This window comes from Urocampus carinirostris, chromosome 4, assembly GCF_059441175.1.
Source record: "Urocampus carinirostris isolate Australia breed hairy pipefish chromosome 4, RoL_Ucar_1.0, whole genome shotgun sequence".
NCBI lineage: Eukaryota > Metazoa > Chordata > Actinopteri > Syngnathiformes > Syngnathidae > Urocampus > Urocampus carinirostris.
In genome coordinates, this window is record NC_142352.1 from 6,901,404 (window position 1) to 6,927,383 (window position 25,980).

At 39.8% G+C, this 25,980-nt stretch overlaps 2 protein-coding genes across 2 annotated transcripts in view; one reads left to right on the forward strand and one right to left on the reverse strand.

The window, feature by feature from the left end:
• The window catches only part of ccdc102a (coiled-coil domain containing 102A), a 40,168-nt gene extending 37,392 nt beyond the window's left edge, over positions 1-2,776 (reverse strand). The window contains exon 1 of the mRNA XM_088333535.1: positions 2,686-2,776. The gene's annotated coding sequence lies outside the window, so the exon portion shown is untranslated. The remainder of the gene's footprint in view (positions 1-2,685) is intronic.
• Positions 2,777-5,178: 2,402 nt separating this feature from the next.
• txlng (taxilin gamma) lies at positions 5,179-25,116 on the forward strand. The gene is made up of 11 exons (XM_088333137.1): positions 5,179-5,313; positions 9,070-9,171; positions 10,739-10,877; positions 11,656-11,747; positions 13,295-13,465; positions 14,412-14,606; positions 15,925-16,044; positions 17,374-17,448; positions 19,163-19,255; positions 21,450-21,545; positions 24,419-25,116. Exons 2-11 carry the CDS (start codon positions 9,079-9,081, stop codon positions 24,737-24,739), a joined length of 1,395 nt encoding a protein of 464 aa, XP_088189263.1. The 5' UTR covers positions 5,179-5,313; positions 9,070-9,078; the 3' UTR covers positions 24,740-25,116.
• The last annotated feature ends 864 nt before the right edge of the window (positions 25,117-25,980 follow it).

Consider the following 25,980-nt stretch of genomic DNA (forward strand, 5'->3'; position numbering starts at 1 on the left):
TTAAGATCAGGTAATGGAGTAATTGTAATCCTGTCCAGTCCTTTGAGACATTTTTGTGATTAAATTGCTATATAAATAAATGTGACTTGACTTGACAAAAAAAACATTCATGTAAGTTGTAAAATGACAGTTAAGACCACTTATTCTGCCTCATTGAGATAAAAGAGTGGATGTCACTCAATTTCTTGCGTCTTAACTCTGAAAAGACCGAATTGTTAGTCATTGGTCCATCTAAATGCCGCGACTTATTCTCAAAAACTGCTGTGAACATTGACAAATGTCACATCACACAGAGTGACTCAGTTAAAAATTTAGGTGTCATATTTGACCCTGATCTATCATTTGAAATGCATGTAAAGAAAATTACTAGAACCGCTTTCTTCCATTTTCGTAACATTGCTAAAATTCGTTCTATACTGTCTCAGTCGGATGCGGAAATTATAATTCATGCGTTTGTTACCTCCCGTCTCGATTACTGTAATGCACTACTCTCTGGTCTCCCGAAGTCTAGAATCAAGTCTCTTCAGCTGGTACAAAATGCCGCAGCGAGGCTTTTAACTAGGACAAAAAAGTCCGATCACATTACACCAATTTTGGCTAACCTGCATTGGCTCCCAGTTAGCCTTAGATGTGATTTCAAGGTTCTCTTAGTATTATACAAAATCATACATGGACTTGCTCCCTCTTATCTTTCAGATCTGATTTCCCCCTATGTCTCGGTCCGAAGCCTACGTTCTGAGAGTGCCGGTCTTCTGGTGATACCAAGAGCAAAGAAGTGTTCTGCTGGTTCGAGAGCGTTCTCCATCCGGGCACCGGTGCTGTGGAATGCTCTTCCCCCTGAGATCCGATCTGCAACCTCGGTGGAAATGTTTAAATCTAAGCTTAAAACTCACTTCTACTCTATAGCATATGAATAACCTACTCTTCTCGTCAGCTCCAGAGCAGGGGAATGTATAATAATATTCTGAAAAATAGTCTGTGTAATAATCTGTGACTATTCGTGATTTAGGGCTATAAATAATTAATAAATAAATGTTTATTGAAAGTATTGTTGGATACATTAATCAAAACATGACACAAAAAAAACTAATGCTGAGAGTGAGCATGGCCAAATATGGTCACCTTACGCCCCCCCCCCTAAGGAAATTTGACAGATCTGTTTCTGCCAACCTTTGCTTAAAGGTTTGCACCGTATTTGCACTAATAACCCGGTCAGGCAAAAAATTCCAAATTTTTGGTATCCTGAAAGAAATAAAGTTTCCGTGCAAGTTGCTGGTAGGTCTAGGCACCCGTAACTTATATCTGTGACCACGTAAACCATCAACACGACAGAACTCAAAAAATGGATCAAAAGGCACATCGATCATTCCATGCAGTACTTTGAACACAAAAATTAAATCAAATCGAATTCTGCGGAGCTCCAAAAAGTCCAAGTTCAGTCTTTGTAGTCTTTCCGGATATGACAAGTTGTGCATCCCAGGTATCCGCTTCGTATACCGACGTTGAACTCCTTCCAGTAGGTTAATGTCCTTGAGTAAGTAAGGGTTCCACACAATGCTATTATATTCTAACCCGGGTATAACAAACGCAAAACATTCGAACTAAGAATGCTGGGTTCTTGTTGTAAAAGTGTCTGTAAATGTTTGATGCTATGTTATGTTATTGGCTTTGTTGGTAATTTTGGTGATATGCGTGATAAACTTTAGGTTTGAAGTAAGAGTGACACCCAGATCCTTATATACCAGCTCAGTAGTAGATGGTAAGGCGCCCGCTTTGAGACTGGGAGGTCGCTGGTTCGCGCCTCGGCCGAGTCATACCTAAGACTTATAACATTGGTAAAATGGCGGCGCCCTCTGTTGGCTGCGGCTGCATCGGCTCGCTACAACGGGTCAGGTGTATCGACATTTCGTTCTGTGTACATTGTTACAAAGAATGACAATACAAAGGAAATTATTATTATTATTATTATTATGTTCAGTAACAACATGCAAATCATGATCATTAATGTTATACAGCGGAACAGAACCATGACTTGACTTGACTTATTCGATTGAAACTCTACGATCTGGGTTTTTATTTGTAGATCTATAATGATTATTGAGTTACAGTTGCATATATTCCATGTTACTGAGACTTATTTAATAAATGTTTTTAAGATTGCGGGTTTTCATTATAGCAGGACCTTTTGGGAACGCAAGCCTCGCGAAAAACAAGGGAAAAGAGCACGTTCAAAACTTTGCCGGCAGATCGAATCTGATGTCTGCTTTGCAAGTATATATAAGCCTTAATGCATAGTATGAAAAACATTAGTGTCTGCTATAACTTGATCATGTGTTTGGAGGCTAAACCACTGCAATGTTGGTTTCTAGGTCTGTTTCCTGGGGCTTAAGTTCTGTTATTTTCCATGTACACCCAAACAGTTTTAGTCTGGAACAAACTAACGACCGAATTCGCTTTGGTAACAATTCCGATCGCTCAGTAGAAATAAATATAATCCAGGGGACCCCCTTCATTGCCCGATTGTTGATATAATTGACAATAAATATGTTAAGTACCATAAGGGCGTGTATGTAAGTAGGTTAGTATGACATTTTTTTCATTAGGTAAACGTTTGTCTGCCTGGAATGTTTTCGTATTAACTTTTCGCCAATGATTAAAAAGAAGAATACGTAGTTAAAAACGTACCATTTTTTTCTTCTTGAGACGTGTATTTGTCTCCCGAAAATAGCGGGGATTTCTGGCTTTTCCTCTTATAGTTGCCAAATACTTCTTCCGGTTGCTCTTTTTTTGCTATTAACAGTGTTCCCTCATCGCAGACTCTCAGGTGGTTGTCAACGTCACAGCTTTACAGACAGAGGAATGGGTGTCAAACTCATTTTACCTCGGGGGCCACATGGTAGAACAAACATTCTCTCGGGGGACGGGCGAGAAGATTAGAGAAAAAGAAAAAGAGAAACAGGGAGAGAGCGTGAGAAACAAAAGATGAAAAGTCGTGAGAGAGGGGGAAAAGAAAGGGAGAGGAAGAAAGAAATCCAAAGAGAAAAAGAAAGACAGAAGGAGAGAAAAGAGAAAAGAAAGCGCGAAGGGTATGAAGAGAGGAAGAGAAAAGAGAAAAGGAAAAAAAGAAGTTAGAGCAAAAGAGGTTAAAAGCAGGCTTGGGGAGTAACGGAATACATGGAACGGCAAAAATGATGTTGGCAGGAGGTCGGTGGTTCGCGCCCCGGCCGAGTCATTCCTAAGACTTAAAAAGTGGTCGGCGGCGCCCTCTGTTGGCTGCGGCTGCATCGGCTCGCTACAACGGGTCAGGTGCAATCGACATTTCGTTCTGTGTACATTGTTACACAGAATGACAATACAAGGAAATTATTATTATTATTATTATTATTATTATTTTGTTTCTGTTGCATTTTATGTTCGTTTTGCCGGAGATCAAAGAGATCAAAGCCAGGAGAGAAAGCTTACCACGTGTTGTGAGTCATCATTTTATTCATATTTACTTTCTTTTGTCTTTTATTAGCTTTTTTGGTATTGGAGTAATCCAAAAGTAATTGAAAGTAATCAAGTTAAAGTCACCCTACCCAACCCTGGTCGCAGTGCACTTGTCAGAAACCAGAATGGAGACAGGACCCAGTAGCGTAACGTTTCAGAGTATTATTGGGAAGAAGGGAAAGGAGGGTACACACGATCTGGAGCTCGGTGTTCGCGGAGAGCCGTTCGTTCTGAACGCGGAAGCGGGACTTCCGTGACGAGCGAGGTTGGCGTCGGGAACGGAAAAACAGGTGAGTAGGTAGGGAAACAAAAGGCGTGGTCGGGAGCCAGAAACGAGTTGAAAAGCCAGGAGACAGGAGTAGACGAGGTCGTGGGCAAAAGCGAGTCAAAAAACGGGGAAAACAGAATATAGAGGTCAGGAGCCAAAACGGGTAAAAAAAGCCAGGAAACAGACAGGAGCAAAAACGAGCGTGAGTCAGAGTCAAAAAGCTTGCCTAGTGTAACTGAGGTTCGCAGACGATCTGACAAATAAAATGACTGAATTTTGTGCAGGCTTGGGGAGTAACGGAATACATGGAACGGCAAAAATGATGTTGGCAAGCTGTTTGGATTGATTTTCATTTTGTTTCTGTCGCATTCTATGTTAGTTTTGCGGGAGATCAAAGAGATCAAAGCCTGGAGAGAAAGCTTACCACGTGTTGTGAGTCATAATTGTATTCATATTTAGTTTATTTTGTATTTTATTAGCATATTTGGTATTGGAGTAATCCAAAAGTATTTGAAAGTAATCAAGTTAAAGTAACCCTACCCAACCCTGGTTAAAAGACACAGAGAGAGAAAGAGACAAAGAGCAACAAAGGAAGAGAAAAAGAGGGACACAGAGAGTGAAAGAGACAGAGTGGGAGAAAAGGAGTGGAAAAGAAAGAGAGAGAGAGAGGGAGGGAGAGAGAGAAAAACAAGTACAGTGTCTTTGTGAGAGGCACCTGGCTTTGGCAACATCAAGTTGACATATTTCAACCTGCAGCTTGTTTTTATCTTGTGCTTCTCTGAGTGTTGTCTCGCGGGCCGGTTTCAATCCCTTAGCGGGCCTGATCTGGCCCGTGGGCTGCCTGTTTGACACCTGTGCTATGGCATATGGATAACCTCTATTTTATGTGGATATTATGTGTATGGGGGCGGCAGTGGCTCAGGAGGTAGAGCGCTCGTCTTGGGAATAAAGAGATCGCAGTTCGAATCCCGGCTCTTCCATGTTACATGTCGAAGTGTCCTTGGGTAAGATACTGAACCCCTAATACCCCCAATAAGCAGGTTAGCCCCTTACATGGCTGCACGGCCGCTATCGGGAAATGTGAAGCACAATGTGAAGCGCTTTGGGAAGTCTTGACTTGAAAAGCGCTATATAAATGCAGATCATTTCATTTCATTATTATTTGCCCTCATGTAGGTTTTAGATCAGGGGATGGTGTCATAAAAGTGTGTAGTTTGCAATAGTCTTTGATCTGTGCAGCCCTTTGAGACTCTTTGAGATTAAGGGCTATACTTGAGAATATTCAGTTTTGAAATCAGAAATGCAGACAAAATGACCACTTTTAATGCTTTATTGAAAATTCACAGTGTTGCGGAAACGTTACATTCAAACTGTACAAAAAAAAGAAATACAAATTAAAAAGGTTAAAAAAAATATATATATTTTTTAACATATTCCATAGAATGACGTCACTTCCCTTACGTCCTCGCCATGACTATTCCTTGTTGTTGTGAAAAAGCCGACGTTCTTCTTCCCCTACGGATCTAAATGACAACAGTTTCACCACATTATAACAGGTAAATTAACACCAAGTATATTTCATTTTCTTCCAGTCCTTACTCCGAATATTTCACACCTAGCTGTATTTTATATACCGCTTTAAATCGGAAATAGTTTTTTTCTTAAGTAACCGCTATTACGATATTTACCGAAGTTCACTTCTGTAGTTAGCTTTAGCAATGGCTAATGAAAGCCTACTAGCGAAAAGATGTGTCGACTTAAAGAATACGAATATTTACGAAACATGAAGCTGCTGAGAAACATATTAGTCGGCGCCGACTGTATTCACACGCGTCAATTAGAATAATGGAGGATTCGTCTTAATTTTTTAGCTAACAAGCAGTAGCAACGCGGTAATTTTCGTGTGCTCAACAGATTAGGAACCTATCTATAATAATACAGTCATTTTAATTAAATTCACAGTTTGGGTAAGAATTCGAGTCAAGGGTTTATGAAATCTGTTTTTTTGGTTTATACATTGTATGTTATATCCAGCTAGTTTCCACGTGTTGATGAAATTATCTTCCGTGGAACGTGGAAAGACATTATTTCATGGCGTCATACATCCATATATTATCGCTTATCCTCAGTAGGGTCGCGGGGGGTGCTGGAGCCCATCCCAGCTATTTTCGGGCAGTGGGCAGGGGACACCCTGAACTGGTTGTCAGCCAGTTGCATGGCACACAGGGACAGACAATTTGCTGGCTCATTCACACCTAGGGACAATTTGGATCGGCCAATTAACCTCATATGCATGTTTTTGGAATGTGGGGGGAAACTGGAGTGCCCGGAGGAAACCCACGCAGGCACAGGGAGAACATGCAATCTCCACACAGGAGGTTCGATCTCATGACCTCAGAACTGTGCCGCACACGCACTAACCTCTGCACCGCCGTACTGCCCGTCATTATACATATGTTCTATTTATTTGTTAAATACATGTTGAGCACACATCCAGGTGCCCTATTCTAGGTAATTTTTGGGTGTGATAGTCTGGAAATGAAGGGGGAAAGTTTCAGTGTTCATTTGACCTGTGAAAAGTGATGGGTCCCGGGGACTCGCATGCTCAAAAATCTATGGGTCCTAAAAGAGATCTATGGGTCCCCAAAATTTAGTGTGCTCCATGCCCTTACAAACTGTCGTATTTTCCCTTACAAAATACAAAAAAAAATCTTCTTTTTTTCAAACATGTTTATTTAACATGTTATATTGTACATAAGCCCTTTGAGACTCTTTGTGATTAAGGGCTATACAAATAAAAAAAAAAATGACTTGACATGTGTTTCCTTATATCATATATATTTTTAATGAACATTTTGTTGTGAGACACTGAGTTGCTCAACATGAATGAGGTTTATTATAAAAAAAGTTCAAAAATGAAGTCGCTTGGACGTTCACTGTAGAAGGAAAAAATACATGCAAATAGAATTAAGTAGAATAATACATTTTCTCATTCAAATTATTAATTCATTTTCTGCATTTAATTATTGTTGGTAATATACAGATTAAAAGGGGTTTACCACAAACCTGTCTTTTTTCATTTTCTTCTTTTATACTTCCTTTTCTTCTTCACTTCTTTATACAACATAATCATTCGTAATATAATGCATCAAAGCAAGTGAGCCGTTTGAGTTGAGCCGAAAAAGCCGGTTCTCTAAAAAGAGACGGACTTTCACTAGACAACTCGAACTCGAGATCGGCGCGCCGACGAAAACTCGAACCGCGAGACCAAAACAACAATGTCGGATCTGCCTGACGGAAAGTTTGGAGTGCGGTAAATCTTTGTTAAAAAATGATAATGACAATTTCGTGTCAAAAAAGTTCGTCCCAGGAACGCACGTTGATTTGACACGATGCGTCCCCAGCAAAAATAATGCATCCAGAATGCAGGGACGCGGGCAAACCAGAACACTGGGAAAGTTAATCGACTACTAGTAAGGCTCTGCTTCAGCAAGCAGGGGAACCTTGATGTAGAAAACATACATAGTAAATGGTCTGCATTTATATAGCGCTTTTCAAGTCAATAAAGACCTCCCAAAGCGCTTTACAATGTGCTTCACACTTACTCATTCACACACTCACACACCAACAGCAGCCATGCAAGGCGCCGACCTGCTTATTGGGGGCATTAGGGATTCCGTCCATCCATCTATTATCTGCACTGCGTATCCTCAGTAGGGTCGCGGGGTGCTGGAGCCCATCCCACATATCTTCAGTCAGTGGGCAGGGGACATCCTGAGCAATCGCAGGGCACTTAAAGACAGATAACTCACACGCTCATTCACAGGTTTATTCACTAGGGACAATTTTGACCGGCCAATAAATGTGAGAGGGAAATGGAGTGCCACACCTACACAGGGAGAACATACAGACTCTGAAAAGGAAGGCTGGTAGTGGGATTTGAACCCATGATCTCAGAACTGTGCTGGGGACCATCCAACTGCCATGCCCTGTAAGAAAACAAGTAGCAAAATATAAATCAATTCAAGTCACATTTATTTGTATAGCCCTTAATCACAAAAATGTCTCAAAGGATTGCACAGGATTACAATTACACCATCGCCTGATCTTAAACCAACATGCGGGCAAGGAAAAACTCAAAACCTCAGAAACTTTGAGAAGGGGCCTCACAAGTGGTAATCCCCCTTCCAGGATGACCAGGGTGGAATAGACTTAGCGTTGAGTTACAGTACACAGACATAGTACATATGAATAAAGGATAACACTGGATATTACCCACTGAAATGAGTAAACGGATATATTGATTCTAAATAGGGCTGCACGATTAACCGAAATCGAATCGATATTGCGATGTGACATAGTGCGATAGTGTAAACACCATCCACTGCAGTTTTTTCTATGATTTATAGTTCCTGTTTGTTATTTGATTGACGGAGTTTTAGGCCAACAAGGATTGTTAAATTTCGTGGTTTGACAGCTCCGGCCAATCGGAAGCAGGTTTTTGATGGCACGAACCAATAAAGGCAAGGCAAAGTTTGCAAGACGCGTGTGCACGAATGGCCACTAAAACAAACGCCACAGCTTGTAGCTTTAGCGGCTCGTTACATTGTATATAAATTCATTATTTAAATTAGACTCTAAAGGAAAGCCAGAGAAGCCCAAAGACAAGCTAATGCTGGTTTAAGATCAGGTAATTGTGCAATTGTGTAATTGTAATCCTGTGCAGTCCTTTAAGACATTTTTGTGATTAAGGGCTATATAAATAAATGTGACTTGACTTGATCAGCAACAGGTGCTCCCTGGATTTTTACTGCGTCCGGCAAATGACCGAGGCGTGGTCGTAAGGGAAAGCTAACAACTGTTAAGCCACCACTGCCGAACGTGGCTAATCAAAAACACCAGATTCACCAGAAGACTTGGAGCTACTACTCATGGAAAACTGCTACATTTGTGACTCTTGTATTTGGATCATCACAAAGACCCGACTCTAGCATGTAGCTTGTCAGCCTCTTAATCGTTTTATTACACTGAAAGGAGAAACCCTCAAATTGTGTTGTCCTTTTGTATAATATCAATAAAGATAATTTATTCAACTGCAATTCTGTTTTACTTGTACATAAAGAAAGAAATAAAAAAGGTTGCTGCATTTTTAGACTTGCTATAAACTGGGTGTAATTTGTTAACAACAACAATGTCAACAGTGACGGTGTTTCTTGCCAAATGTGATTTTTAATGCGCTGGAGTTGTTTCTTTAGCGTCTTCTTTTGATTACGATTTATTGCTTACAAGCCTTGTGCCCATTATCTCCGTAGATTGACTTGATGGAGACTGCCGGCGTTTGTCAGATTGATGTGGCTACCAGAAGAATTGTGGGAGGAAATGATTCACCAACAGAACAAGACCGACATTTTGAGGTAAATGGTCTGCATTTATATAGCGCTTTTCAAGTCAATGAAGACCTCCCAAAGCGCTTTACAATGTGCTTCACACTTACCCATTCACATACACACTCACACACCAATAGCGGCCGTGCAAGGCGCCGACCTGCTTATTGGGGGCATTAGGGATTCAGTGTCTTGCCCAAGGACACTTCGTCATATAACACGGAGGAGCCGGGAATCAAACCTGCGATCTCTTGATTCCAAGACGAAAATGCATTTTTTAATGTTTGTTTAACTTTCTGCGATTTAAATTGAAATTGTTGCCAGGGGCCATGCTCTCATGCTAAATTCAATTCGTATCCAAAACAAGCCGTCACTATCATCAGATGCTGTGGTCAAGGACTACCTGCCGGTTCACACACCTCTGAAATTCACAAACTTTTAATATTCTTACAGTATGTTTTAACTAGTTAATTTCATGCACAGAAACATGATACTTATTTTACAATAATACTCGAAGTAATCCTTTTTTTTGCAAAATGGGGAGATCCCTGGCTACTTCACGGTTTGGTTATCGCTGGTTCACTCCTTTGGAATTAAATTGTCTTTGCCATTGATAACAACATATCATTCATTGCGGTCAGAGCGAGCACACAGCAAGTGCTGCAAATGACATATGTGTCATATGCGACTGTGATAGGCTAGTGTATGCTGTCAATCAGCGGACACTCGTCGATGTCTCCGGACCAAATCAAAATGGGAGGCATCGTGACCGCTAGCTTTTAACGGCTCGTTACACTGAAAATAAATTCAACAGTTAAATCCGACTGAGGGAAGTCAGAAAGAGCGCAACAAATCGGTCATCACCAGCGGGATCATCCGTGGATTATGATAGGCTTCCAGAAGCGACTGAGAGAAGGCGGTGCTGGTGGTCCAGCCTTTAGCTAACCGCTAGGCTAACGATCTCTACTCAGCCACTGCTGCAGACCCCGTATTTTGCCAACGCTAGGTCCATTAGCCACGAAACAGATCACCGAGAGCCTAAACTCGTGCAAAACTGTTGAATACAGGACATTTTTATTCTGATATTTGCGCAGAGGTGGCTCAATTTGACACCCGATGGCCAGCCTCTCTCTAAATTGCTTTCTTACACTGAAATAAGCCTTCCAATTTCGTTTTACTTTTCTATAATGACAACAAAAACTTTTATTCAACTACAATTATGTGTTGTATGTTATTATTTGTGTATCTATAATTATTTCGCTATAGTCTCAGTCTGTAATTATGTCATCTCGAGGTAAATTTAACCCTTGAGGCTTTTATGACGGTGCGACGCTAGTTTGTGGATTTTCACTTCCTGCAAGATTTTCTGCTCTCCATTAACTGCGAAAACTGAGGAATCACTGTCGTATCCTTCTAGTTTTCATAGTGCAACTTCTTCAAATGCATATGCTTCATCTCCAAATGCATATGCTTCATCTCCATTCTATGCTACAGCTTCCTATTGTCATAAAATATAAGACACTTTCACTAAGAGTATTTGATGACTTGGGCTGATAAAAATTCCCCAATTTAACGGATTTGTTTGCATATGTCTCAGGATGAAGTCGCCGAGTTTTTGTGCTGCAATGAGGAAGAAAAAGGAGTGACTCCTGGTAGAGAGGACGACGGAAACGACTTGAGGGAGACTGAGCTTGATCTTGGGGGAGAACCCAAATCTGCGGAAGACGATACATTTGGTAGGAACTCTCAAAACTTCTATTTTATCATCATCATATGGAGTTTGTATGTATTTGATGTGGGTTTCCATTGCGCACATTGGTCTCCTACCATGTTCCCAAATTATGCATGGCAGGTCAATTGGCGAGTCCAGATTTTTCCTACTTATGAATGTGTGGTTATGTTGCACTGTGTGTCCTGCACTTGGCTGGAAACTAGTACTCTATGTCCCTGTCCTCTGCCTAAAGTCAACTGTGATGCTTCCATCACCTCTGCGACATTTTATTGTTTACATGGTTGGACAATGCATCAGGGTTCGTACATGTGCTTGAAATCCTTGAAAACGCTTACATTTTAATGTTGTGTTTTCAAGGTTTGAATTTCGGGTAAAGTTCTTGTAAATACTCAAAATTGTAGCAACGTTTCCCGGCCGTTTGACTCGATAAGCCATATATCAAGTCTGCTTATAAATGAAGTATAAATGACAACACGCCTGTCTAGGGGCTTAGCCATAGCATTTCTTCCCTTGTGACTAACAGCAGCTGGTATTAGTTTGTATGGCGTCGCCATGTGAAGCGTCCTCACCACCTCCATATCGCACTCAAGAGAACAGGTGAAGTGACCAAAATGCCAGGTACTTAAGAAAATAGAAAAATGTGAACGAACCCTGATCCATTTATAATTCTTTAAACAAATTATATTTAGTATGTATAATTCTTGATAATATAGTATGGTTCATTGAATAAGATGGAGCTTGCCCATGTATGTGATATAAATTTATCTCTGTTTCTCTTTCAGGAAAGGAAGTTGTGTTACTTATGCAGGCATTGAATTCCTTAGCCACACCTGAAGAAAAATTGGCTGCTCTTTGCAAAAAATATGCAGACTTGGTAAGATCGCTCTCTAGGCTACACATTTAATGATAAGGGCATTTTCTTAGAAGTTTGTGTGTCTCTCCGCTCTTACATTTTTGGTCGTCACTAGCTGGATTTTGACAAATGTTAACATGCCAACTACAGAGCTATCTTGCTGCAGTTCATCTTTTTAGAGTTGTAAATGCGTGCTGTGTGTGTTCAGTCGGTTTGTTTCCTGAAGTCAACTGTCGGGAGCTAATTTCTATGCGAGGGTAGTTAAGTTTACTGTTATTATCACAGTGATACAGTAATCCCTAGTTTTTCGCAGGGGTTGCGTTCCAAAATGTCCTGTGATAGTCAAAACAAAAGAGGAAACATTGTATTCATTTACTAGATCAGCAACCTAATAATTGTCTAACAAAATTACAGCTATAGATCTACAAATAAAAACACTGAACATAGAATTGCAGTTGGATTAATAGTCCTACCTGCAGCTAGGTCACATAACAACTCTCTCAATTCCCCCCTGCCAAACCTGTATCTCACCAAACCCAGATCCATTACCCATTATATGGATGACCTGGAGCTACATCTCATGACAAACCACTACATTCGTAAATCGTTTACACTAATCATCACGGATACCTGACTTGTACCAAGGATGCCCAGTGTTAGCGTGCAGCTATACCCACTATATACCCACTCTCTTTATCCCTTCTTACACTGAAAGGAGAAACCCTCTATATAATTTTACTATTGCCTGATGACCGTAGTCTCTACCTACGGCATCGCTATTGCTTTCTCCCCTAGACGCCGCCTCAGTATCTTCCCGGTCCCGAAAACAATCCACATAGCACCCGAAGGTGATCTGCGTTTGTTTGGTATTTAAATCTGTACACAATTTGACTATTTCCTCATTATTCAGCCGACACGCACTGATGTTCCTCGAGATAGTATTTGTGTTTTCTTTAGTGCTATAGTAGTAGTAGTACAACATCTTTACTCCTTTCTGATGTGAAAAAGGCATTTGAGCCCTTGGCCATTAACAGCTGTGTACCTGTTGTTGAGTATTACACCACCATTCTGAGATGTGTCCAGCGTTTCTCTGATTTTGTGCATTTTTGTACAAAAGTGTGTACAAATTGTTTTAGTATTGTTTCTAAAATGTTTGTCGCACGCCTGTATGTACTGCCTTTGTAACTTGTTACACTTTAAAGCCAATTTGATCCAAATCTTGAGCACAACTTGAACTACTGCTTGTTCAGGCGGGGGGAGGAAGACTGCTCAGCATAGCCTTATTTGGAGAAAATCTACAATGCTTTCATTTGCCTCTGACTTAGCAATGATCGTTTGTTCAATAGAGGTGATCTTTTAGTTTAAAAAAAAACTGTATATATTGTCAACTGTGGTAGTCTCCTTTTTTTTAAGCATGCATACGGTTATTTATGACTGTGCAATTACTCTATCCTTTGTAGATATTCATGAAATCAAGTAGAATGACCACCTTTATCCCTCAAAGTATTTCTCTTTCCCTAAATGAAATTATTAAAAGTAATGTAATGTGGTTTTTCTTATGCATTCAGTTGGAGGAGAGCCGTTGCATGCAGAAGCGTCTAAAAGCTTTACAGAAGAAGCAGTCTCAAATTGTCAAGGAGAAGGTCCACCTCCAGGGGGAGCATAGCAAAGCTATCCTGGCCCGCAGCAAATTGGAGAGCCTCTGTAGGGAGCTCCAAAGACACAACAAGACTTTGAAGGTTTGCGATTATGAGACATGTTTGTGTGTTCTTGCGTGTGTGTTTTACATATATATATATATATATATATATATATATATATATATATATATATACACACACAGTCGTATGCAAAAGTTTGGGCACCCTTGATCATTTTAAAGATATTCCTTTATAAATCATTGGTTGTTCGGATCAGCAATTTCAGTTAAATATATCAAATAGCAGACAAACACAGCGATATCAGAGATGTAAAATGAAGTTTATAGGATTTACAGAAAATTTGCAATAATTTCTTAAACAAAAGTAGGCAGGTGCATACATTTGGACACCCCAACAGAAAAATTACATCAATATTTAGTAGATCCTCCTTTTGCTGAAATAACAGCCTCCAAACGCTTCCTATAGCTTCCAAAGAGGGTCTGGATTCTGGTTGAAAGTATTTCTGACCATTCTTCTTTACAAAACATCTCTTCAGTCAGGTTTGATGGTTTCCGAGCGTGGACAGCCCGCTTTAAAGCACGCCACAGATTTTCACTAATATTCAGGTCTGGGGACTGAGATGGCCATTCCAGAACATTGTACTTGTTCCTCTGCATGAATGCCTTAGTAGAATTTGAGCAGTGTTTGGGGTCGTTGACTTGTTGAAGTATCCAGCCCCGGTGCAACTTCAGCTTTGTCACTGAATCTAGAACATCGTGTGCAAAATCTGCTGATATTTCATTTCACTTCTCATATCACTGTGTTTTTCTGCCGTTTGATATATTTAACTGAAAATGCTGATCCGAACAACCAATGATTTATAAAGGAAAAATCTTGAAAATTATCTGGGGTGCCCAAACTTTTGCATACGACATACGATAAAATGGATTATTTTTAATCTATGCCCAGCAGTTACGATGACTATCACCTCAAACTATACTGGGTCCGTTCCATCCTGTTTCCTCCCCTTTTTGTGTTGCTATAGGAGGAGAATGGCCAGCGGTCCAGAGAGTATGAGGAGCAATGCAAGGAAGCCATGCTTCACTTCCAGATTACTTTAAATGATATTGAGGTCCAGATGGAACAACACAGCTCACACAACTCTAAACTGACGCAGGAAAATATGGAGCTTGCTGAGAAGCTGAAAAAGCTCATTGAGCAGAATGAGCTCAGAGAGGAGGTAGGAGACTGCTTGTGGTTTACCTGAAAGAACAACTCATTTTGAATGAAGATTGAGATGTGTTTTATTGTAAAATATTACAAACATTTCTCCAGGTTTTAGCATGAAGCACCTGAGAGCTGATACTAGACTTAATGGATAGTTCATTTTAGCAAACCATATACCTCAAAGCTTGGAGAAATGATGTAGTTGTGTTGTTCTTCTTGAGCAAGGAGTTGCTGTGTGAGGAAATGGTCCTGTTTGCGGCTGTTAAACAAATAGAGATCATACCTAAGAGTTCAATTTCATACCATAGAGATATCATACAGATTGTCAATGGTGTGATCGATAAGCAAACATCGAACATGTTGTTGTCCAAATAGGGCTGCAGTTGTCTTATTATAATGGTTCAACATTTTACACCAATAACATGGTGCCCAGCCATGCGAAGTAATGAAGTAGCATCGTAATTTCCAGTTACTGGGTTTTTTTCATAGTCAGGCCCAAAGTATGACTTGTCCTCCGGCAAGGCTTATATGTAAAATTATTAACTAACTAACTAACGTTATCTAGACATCTAGCCTTCTAGACATCTATACATCTATCTAGACATATATCTGGACATCTATCCAGACATCTATCCATCTACCTAGACATCCATCTATCTATCTAGACATCTATCAAGACATCTATCTATCTTGTCATCTAGACATCTATCTAGACATCTATACATCTATCTTGACATATATCTATCTAGACATCTATCCTACCCTACCTCTGCAACATATTCAGCTTGTTCTCTTTTATTTTAAATTGCCTTTTCAAGATGACATGTTTTTGGTCTTGGATTTCATCAAATAAATCCCCCCCATAAAAAAAATGCGACTTGTACTTCAGGTGCGACTTACAGTCTGGAAAATATGGTAACTTTACATAGGGCCTTAATTAGTTTTGGGGATATCTGTACTTTTATTGTTAAGAAGATTGTTGAGAGCGTTATTGTTATTTTTTATGCTTTTTGTCATTTAATGCGAACTTTGAGGTCGACTAATTCCTTTGAATCACACCGTCCAAATTCCACTTTGTAGGAGATATTCCATGCGGGCCCCGAGACCGTAATTCCCAAACATGAATACTTTTGAGGTCTTTGTTGGTGGGATATTGAGAATTGGATGGTGAGCAGATGGTTTTGTTGCCCAGATGCACCATTTATCGGATTTTGTCAGACCAACCTATGAAATGATTCCTTATTCTCAACCCCCCTTTTATAGTCAGAAGAATTTATCTTATGATTTATCACAAATTTTGACCATTGATATCTCTTTATCCCTCTTTAAAGCACACAAACAGAATGTTGAAACACAAAGAGCTCCAGTATCAGCTGATGAACGCCAAGTTGAAGAGAAGCACGGAAATCATGAAGGAAGTGGAGGAGAATCAGCAACGAGAAAGAAACTTTGTGAGTATTATTTGGGAGCTCCGTTCAGTCCTCAAGTAATTCTTATGAGAAACGTAACCTATAGCATAAATTAAAGCAATACCCAATAGCTAGTTGACCTGACCCTTTAAACTACAAAAAGATACATCTACAGTGCATAGTCAAGTCAAGTCAAGTTTATTTGTATAGCCCTTAATCACAAAGAGTTTCAAAGGGCTGCACAGATCAAAGACTTTTGCAAACTACAGACTATTATGACACCATCCCCTCATCTGAAACCTACATGAGGGCAAATAATACACATATTATCAACATAAAATATTGATTATTAATATGCTATAGAGTAGAAGTGTGTTTTAAGCTTCGATTTAAACATTTCCACTGAGGTTGCAGATCGAATCTCAGGGGGAAGAGCATTCCACAGCACCGGGGCCCGAATGGAGAACGCTCTCCAACCTGCGGATCTCTTCCTGGCTCTTGGAATCACTAGTAGACCAGCATTTTCAGAGCAAAGGCTCTGGACCGGAACATGGGGGGGAATTAAATCTGAAAGATATGAGGGAGCAAGTCCATGCATGATTTTGTATCCTACCAACAGAACCTTAAAATCACAGCTAACGGAGCCAACTAACATTTAGGTCTTTTCAGAGTTAAGGCGCAAGAAGTTGAGTGATATCCATTCTTTTATCTCAGTGAGGCAGGCCTCCAAATTTCCACAGTTTAGTGTGGCAGATTCCTCCATCGGAAGATATAGTTGAGTGTCATCTGCGTAGCAATGGAAACTGATATTTTACTTGTGAATAATATCACCTAATGGAAGCCATGTAAATGCTGAAAAGAAGGGGGCCAAGTACTGAACCCTGCGGAACACCACAGGTAACACTAATGGGCTCAGATGTCATTTCACTATATTTAACACAGTTCATCCTATCTGAGAGGTAGGAAAGTTTTTATTTGTTATATGGCACTGGATGAGTTAATAACAGTGATCATGTAACTTTTTTCTTGTTATCTTTCACATTTCTCCATAAGGAGCTTTTGTTTGGTGGCAGTCATAGAATCTTTTCTAAATTCCGATCCATGATTCTGAGATCGATCCTTAGGGTCTATTTTAGGGTGCAGCCAACGGGCCTCTATCCCAAAAATGTACAGCCAGCATAGCCGCACCTTTTCATCCTGGCTCGGCGAATGTGCCATTTCACAGGCCAGAATAGATCAAGCGGTACTTGGTCAGTTATCTTGGATTTCGTTATTCCCCTTTTGTGCAACCTCCCGGCTATTGAATCATGGGAGCAATTGCAAACAACAGAAATTGACTCCGAATGAATATTGTGTCCCTTCTATTTTCAGTTACTGAAAGATGCCACAGAATCGAGAACCAAAGTGGACATGATGAAGGAGCAGGAAGTCCATCTTAAGCAGCAGGTGAATACATCATGTTTTGAAGTTTTGAATCAGGTAGTGTCAGACCCGCTAAGAGTTTGAATCCGGCCCGCGAGACAACACCGAGAGAAGCGTAAGAGAAAAATGAACGGCAGTTTTGAATATTTCCACTTGATGTCGGCCAAAACTAGGAGAAATGTACTAATTTAGATTTCTCCGCCACAGTTTGGTTTTCCCCACAACGTCCACACGATGGCGGCAAAATCTCAATTTAAGTCATGTGGAGCATAACCTGGATCTCTCATGAGCATCATTGTTCCATAATTCAACAATACAGATTGTTTTTTAAATTGTAATCAGACATTACAGAGGTTATTTATTTAAAAAATCCGTTTATAAAATACAATAATTTTATTTTTTGTGAAACAAATGCTTGTGGCTGTAAATCGGATTTGTTCTTTTGTGTCAATGTATAATATATTGAATTTATATATTAACAAATAATTATACTTCATAACTTTTGATCGTTGCCGGACGTTTTACCTTCTATTTTGACCAACTTTTGCTTACACTAGTGACGTTTCAAGATGTAAACAGTTGGCCACTGCAATTTCCCCTGAAATATATTTATACACCAAAATATGAAAAATGCAATTGTGATATAATCCTGAGATAGATCATTTTATGGATCTTGGAACTCAGTGCTGCAAAAAGTGTAAATAAGAGAAATAATATTACCAATATTTTGCACATTTAAAATCTGTTTTACATTGATCGTTGTCATGGCTTTGCCAGCTGGTTCCTTTAATGGTGTGTATTTTGAAATGACCTCACTATTTTAGGCCCAGAAGTTGCACTAGTTTTCATAGGTTCGCTATTTGCCGTGATTATTACCTTAAAGCACCATCAAGATAAATTCTGCTTCTGCATATGGGCTACTTTTCTTTTCTGGGACATAGAGCACATTTCTGCATTTTCATGTAAAGACGCTGCCCTACTTACAAACGAATTAGGTTCCGGACAATCGTTCGTAAGTTGAATTTGTTCGTAAGTTGCTACAGTGCTATATTTCGTATGGAATGTATGTTTAAGGTTTATATAAGTAACCTGTATTGTTTTGAAAAATAAACATTTAATAAATTAATGTGCTCTTTAAAGATAAAGTGAAGTTTAACTTACTTTTGGAAGATAAGCTTCATCTTTCTCCTCCGTGGTAGTGAAAAAAAGCGATCCAACCATTTTCTCAACCGCATCAAGCTTTCTTGTTCCACTTTCATTTCAAAAGAAACGGCTCACCTCTTCTTTACACTTTATACCAACCATATTGAATGGATGCATGAGATATTAAACACTAAAAATGTCAAAGTTCTTAGTGCGCTGGAGATACAGTATAGAATGTTTACGCACGGACTAGGTAGAGGAAGCGGATTTCTTCTTGGGGTGAATGCTGGGTGACTTATCACAGCGCCACACACCGATAGTGGCGGAAAGAAGAAGTACAGTACTGTCCTCTACTTGGAAAAAGGTGCACACAATACGAAATCTAACTTACAGCAATGTCCGGATATTTTTCGACATCCCGAAAAAAACGTTCGTATCTACTGTTTTTTGTAAGAATGGTCGTGAGTAGGGGAGCGTCTGTATAAACCTTAATTTAAGTGTAAACATTTATAACACAAAAACTTAGCAAAGAATCCAATGCTATAAAACTCCTTTGACTATCAGAAAATGTTAATCACCATCTCGTGTACCCTAGCTTTCCCTCTACATGGACAAATTTGAGGAGTTTCAGAGCACCCTGGCAAAAAGCAACGACATCTTCACCACATTCAGACAAGAGATGGAGAAGGTATGAGGTCCAAACTGTTCATCGCTAGTCACCCATTTTATTGTTTCCATGCTGCTCATGTCCTTCTGTCCTTGTTTATTATTGGTGTCACGATTTTCTAAAACATTAATTCAATGTTGATGCTCTTCTCTTCTACTAGAATATGCAATTATTCCACATTTGAGTACCGTAAATTCAGGAGTATTAACCGCTACTTTTTACTTCAATTTTAAACGCTGCTGTTTTAAAAATGGTGCAACTTGTTATTTTGCACCAGGCTGTTCCTGCAGATCTCCCCAGCTCCGGTGCCTTTAGGAGCAGAGCTCATGCTAAACGGGAAACAAATCCTCATCTGTAATATCTTTCCGTGAAAATATGCATATAAAATGCCACAGAGATGTCTGGAAACATTTCTTAGAGAGAAATTATTCCAAGTTTTTGCCAATATTTTTCGGGAGCAAAACATGAGGTTCGACAGCTGGAACTCCATTCAACATGTACAACGTACTCACAATATTTCGACTTTTGGACTCACAAATGAAGTCCTCAATGTATACATACAGATTAAACAGCAGTGGAAGCTATCTATCATAAAAGCTAAACTTCTCCCTCCGTATCATCGATGTCATGTCGTTGTTGTGTCCCTTAATCTACGAGGAACGGTGACAAGCACATGCGACCTGGTCCAAAACGGGACGTTTTATAGTGTGCGCTGGGCTTGAGGGCTTCAACCAAAACAGCAGAATAGTAAAGCTTGTCAATATCTGACAACTCAAACCCCCTACTGGCAAAAACAATAATCCCCCAATCAAATGTACCGTTTTTTCCGCACTATAAGGCGCACCTAAAAGCCTTTATTTTTTTCAAAAGCTGACCATGCGCCTTATAATACAGTGCGCCTTATTTATGGATCAATTTTAAAGTTGCAAAGTTTTCCAACTAACTTGCAGCCGCCGACTAGATTTTCCCCCGAACGCCAAGTAGTACGCGGTGTATGCTGGGATTTATTTACCGGCGTTTCATTGGCTAACCAATGTGTCAATCATCATTTGAATCGATCACTATTGGCTAAAGTTATTCGGAGGTCAAGGGGCGGATCCTTTTTATCATTTACAGGCTGCCATTGGCTTAAACGGCAAACAAAGCCTGCAATTGGCCGAAAAAGATGTGTCAATCATCAGTTGAATCGATCACTATTGGCTAAAGTTATTCGGAGGTCAAAGGGCGGATCCTTTTTATCATTTACAGGCTGCCATTGGCTTGAACGGCGAAACAAAGCCTGCAATTGGCCGAAAAAGATGAATGCGTATAGCATGTGGCTGACGGCATAGAGAAAGCATTTTTTTCTATTCTGTATTTGTAAATATTGTATTCTCCTGGATCTACTATCCTCACGGATATAAGAGGACATTGCCTGCACATTATTATGAACACAACGACTTCGGTGAGCTATTCCGGGTTTTATATTGTCCCTGTATCTTGTTTCAGACTGAACTCGATGTTTCTGTGATAAGCGGTGCAGATAATGGATGGAATGGAGTGTCTATTTTTAAATTAAACTCAATTCCAAGTGTTTATTGTCATATGCACAGTAAAGTTGCGAGCGAAAAAGAAAATAGATACTAAGGAATGGTTATCATTTCTTGAATCCCAAGACTTTAACCTTCTGAATGATGGAACGATGCATTTGAGTGACATCTTACTGACACCGCATCCGCACGTGTTCTCGACACGTATTTGCGTCTTTGCAAGCTTTCGGAATGTTAAGGGGGTAATAAGTTGGACTGAACTATCTGACTGTTTTGTCCACGTTCCCATTGTAGCGCCTTATAATCCGGTGCGTCTTATGTATGTCAAAAATAGGACCAAAAACTATTTTTTCGGGGTGCGCCCTATAACCCGGTGCGCCTTATAGTGCGGAAAATACGGTAGTTTTCAAAAAGAAACCTTAAAAAGAGCTCAGATCAAGGCCTGTCTTAGCATGCATTTAGGAAGCCTTGTTAAACATATTACACATGTCCTGCATGACAACCAAAGGACATCATAGCTGCTGAAGCTAAAGTGAATCGTGAGACACTGAATTTGAACGCGGGAACCACTAAAATGAAATACATGAATCTCAAGTAGTAATACCCCAAGTGAAGGGTTTAAGGAATGGCATTACGGTAGGTTTAAACTTTTACTGCGTTGTTAATGAGCTATTATTCTCTTTCAGATGACAAAGAAAATAAAAGACCTGGAGAAAGAAACTACCCTGTGGAGGACCAAATGGGAGGGCAACAACCAGACTTTGCTGCAGATGGCAGAGGAGGTATTGTTACATGTCTATATAGCATTAGCACGGGTGGCCAATGTTAAAAAAAAAAGGAAGCATGCTTTGCATTCCAGTAGGTCTGTCTCTGTCGTAAAAAAATGAAATGATATAGACTTAATCCCTGCTGTTAGTTGACCAGCTATAGACTGAATTTTGTAAATAACTCGTGTGACATCATTTACAGTGAATCCTGAAAGTATTCTTTCCCAAAAGTGTTTCACTTTGTTTCAGTTATTTCAACAATTTGTCAAACGCATACAAGTTTATGCAATATTCCCTCATTTCTTGTAGAAAACCTGTCTTCTTTTAAGTTTTTAGACCCTTTGTAGCAACATTCCTATTTCGCTCACATGCTGGCCATTTCTTCTGATCCTCCTTCAGAGTTTTCCACTTCTTTTATTGGAGTCTAGCTTGCTTTACTTAAACTGATTTTATTTGATGACCAAAGGTACACACATGTCTATAATAAGACTTTTCAGCTCACACTGAATGTCGGAGCAAATGAGAACCAAAAGGTCAAAAAACTGCTCAAAGAGTTCAGAGACAGATTTGTGGCAAGGCACAGAACTGACCAAGTTTAGGAAATAATTTTAGTAGCACTCTCTAATGTCCAAAGCAAGGAAAGCTGACAACATGGACTTGATAACATTGGCTACGGAAAAGTAGAGAAAATCAGCACTGCAGGTGCTTTTAACAATGAGTAATCTAAGTTGGAACACACAAAGATAGAAAGTATTAAATTTTGCCTGAATTTTCTTGGGTAACCACATGCCTGCATAAGGATGTAGCATGGGCATCTTAACTGTAAAACAGCTGGGAGAATAGCAGGAAGCCTTACCTAGTCCTAGGTCAGATTTAAAAGGAAAGTCACTGATGACTAGTTTACAGCTCTAAAACCTCTGCAACCCTGTATTTTACCTTGGCCAATTTTTAGATATTGTGAAGGGCCGAGCCAAAGCGCGACACGTAAAGCCTGTCTTTTGCAACTAAATCTAAACTGTGTAAGCACACATACAAAGAACAATGATGGGGTGGATAAGCGAGGTAGGAGCTCGCTCCGCCCTGCTTTATTCCTGGACCCTGGCTATTTCAGCTGAAAATGAAACTCTCCATTCTGATCCCTGTAAATAACACGGCGCGCAACTGAAAATGTCTAAATTTCAGGTAAAAATGCGCATCTTTAATATATAATCATTATTATTTTGCCATGCGCTCACGTGCCTCTGGTTGACCAGCAGTGGCACGCGTGTCATAGGTTGCCGACCCCTGATTTGAGAAATGTATCGGACCCTCCCTTTTTTCTTCTCAGCGTTATTTTCTCCAAGGACAATGGGCACTAAAATAACCACTAAAAAGGGGTCTCTCTTTTTTTTGACTAATGATTTGAAAAAATTTGAGACTGACCAATATGCACACACAAAACAAGGACATTTGTAAAAGGGAAACCATCTTGACCACTTTGTGTGTTAAACTATTGGGATTGCTTTTGCACACTAAAGTTTTCTGACCAATGTTCCCTCTAAGCTGCGAGCGTGCGCAATCGCGCACTGCCTGCACATTCTCAGCGCACAAGAAAATCGAGCCAGCTCACAAAAATCAGGGCTCAAAATTGGTAATTAAGAGGCGAATTAAGTCAAAGTTACAGTGCATGAAGGTAAAAATACACGGGTTCCCCTGACGCTGTATTCTAAATGCGGTTTTGAAGTCAATGTCGAACGAAGGTGAAAAGTAAAGTCAGTAGAGTTTTTCGAGAACCGGCTTCTTCGGCTCGGCTCACTAAAGAGAACCGGCTCTTTCGGGTCCCAAACGACTATTCAGGTTGTTTTTGCTTCTTTAATCCCTACACGACCAAATATTATGTAAAATTGTGCACAAAATGACTTAAAGGAAGGGGGGGAATAGAACAAAAAAAGAAAAAAAATACCAAAATGAAAAAGTAGTGAAAGTCAAGTCATTTTTTTTTGTATAGCCCTAAATCACGAAGAGTCTCAAAGGGCTTCACAGATTATTACACTATATTACACAGACTATTTTTCAGCCGACGAGAAGAGTAGGTTATTCATATGCTATGGAGTAGAAGTGAGTTTTAAGTTTAGATTTAAACATTTCCACTGAGGTTGCAGATCGGATCTCAGGGGGAAGAGCATTCCACAGCACCGGTGCCCGGATGGAGAACGCTCTCGAACCAGCAAAACACTTCTTTGCTCTTGGGATCACCAGAAGACCGGCACTCTCAGATCGCCAAGCTGAGAAAAAAACAAAAGGAAGAGAAAAAAGAAGGAAAAATTCAGAAAAAAGCCAGAAAAAAAGAAAAGAAACAAAAGAAAAAAGGTGAATAGAGAACAAAAAGAAAAAAGTAACAGCTAGGAAAAAATAAACACAATGAGATTTTTATTAAAGGAATTTAAAAAAAAATAGAAAAAAACAGGGAAAAAGAAGAAAAAGTTTCTTGCACTCAAATAATTTCCAATTCTAAGAAAAATGTGAACAAATACAGTCCTGTATCTTGCAACCGACAAAATAAGCCCCCAAAATGTTAGTATTATGCGTCAAAAGATACCAGGAGAAAAAAAATGAAAATCTTGTGAAAGAATTCGTAAAACCTTTGCAACAATAATAATAATTCATTCAAAAGCGAACAATTTTTTTGCATTGCCGAAAACTCAGCAAAATGTAACTAATGTCAAGTTTTGGACAAGTTTGATCATGATTTAGTTGCCACACTTGGGGTTGCTGTTGCTCACTGTCGTTTCAAGCGTTGCTCACCGACTTTGTGTGAACGCTCAGACCCCTAAGGAAAATTACAGGGAACATTGTTGCCGACCCTTCTCCAAGAAAAGGGTTAATTTTTTTTTGTACTATTGTTCTAGAAAACTCTCCGAGACGGCCACTTCAAGGCTCTGCAGGGCAAGTTGGAGCTTCTCGAGAGGTTATGTAGAGCTTTGCAGAAAGAAAGGAACGACCTCAACAACCGGATGAGCATCCTGCAGGAGCAGAAAGACGAGCCGCCGGAGTTAGCGAGTGGGGAAGCCGGAGAGGAGGAGGAAACGACTCGGGACAAGACGTCAGAGTCGGGGATTTCCAACAAAGCCCCCGGACAGTCCGAGACGGAGTCTACGAAGGGGGTCGGAAGCAACCCCGCCACAAAGTCAAGCCAGGTCCTAGAAAGTAAACCCATGCTACAGGACTGAGCTTCCTGCTCCACCGGTGTGTGTATGTGTGCGTGCACTATTTTTCTAAATCTCGGATCTCCAGTTTTTTTACATCAACAACGAACCAGTGTCTATTTGTGCAATAATGTTAGAAACTTAAATCCATTCTCACATTTCATTCTTCTCCTTTATTACCCCTGCTCACCGCGCTTCTACTACATTTTCCACTTCGCTATCGTCATGTCTCTCATGCAGTTTGCATGTAGACATTTGTCTTTTTGAGTTCAGAGTTGAGTATTTGACACGCAAACATGATTCCAATCTGTAGTCGACGCAGCATATTATGTATGATTTTTACTACGGGGTGACTTTGTTTATTTTTAGATCATAATAAATTCAATCTGTTAAACCCGGAAGCTGTTTCTGTGATCAATAAAGTTGTTTCACTATTTCAGCCATTGCCAAAGTATTAACCCTTGCTTTCTAACATTACATTTACATTTAGATATCATCGTGAAGAATCAACATCAAGTTGTTTGCATGCAATCATGCTTAAAAAAAGATGCCCACAATGCTCTCTGGTGGCATCCCTTTGCCATTGGATATATTTCCTCGTGATTAACGGAAGCTGGGATTAGTTTGTATGGCATTGTCCTATGAAGTGTCATCACGCCCAAGAGGAATCGCATATGTAAGTCGCAAAATATATGATCTAAACCAGGTTTCTTTTAATTTTACTGGAATTGGAAAATTAACTCTGAAGGTCCTTGAAAAAGTGCTTGAATTTGGCCTTAAAAAGGTGTACAAACACTGTGTAAAGTTCCTTATCAGTTGCTTTTCAAACATTAAATTTACATTTCAATATCATCGTGAATGATCAACACCAAGTTGTTTGCATGCAATCATGAAGTTAAACTCAGGGTTTGCACGGGTGCATGAAATCCTTGAAAATTCTTGGATTTTAGTTTGTTTTCAAGGATTCAAAAATGTTTGCATTTAGGGTGAGGTGCTTGTAAATGCTTGAAATCGTTGTCATGTTTTCACAAGTTCATTTAAAAAGGATGCTGACAATGCTCTCTGCTGGCATCCCTTTGCCATTGGATATCTTCCCTCGTGATTAACGGCAGCTGGGATTAGTTTGTATGGCATTGTCCTATGAAGTGTCATCACGCCCAAGAGGAATCGCATATGTAAGTCGCAAAACACATGATTTACACCGGGTTTCTTTTAATGGTACTGAAGGAATTTGAAAATTGGCTTTGAAAGTCCTTGAAAAAGTG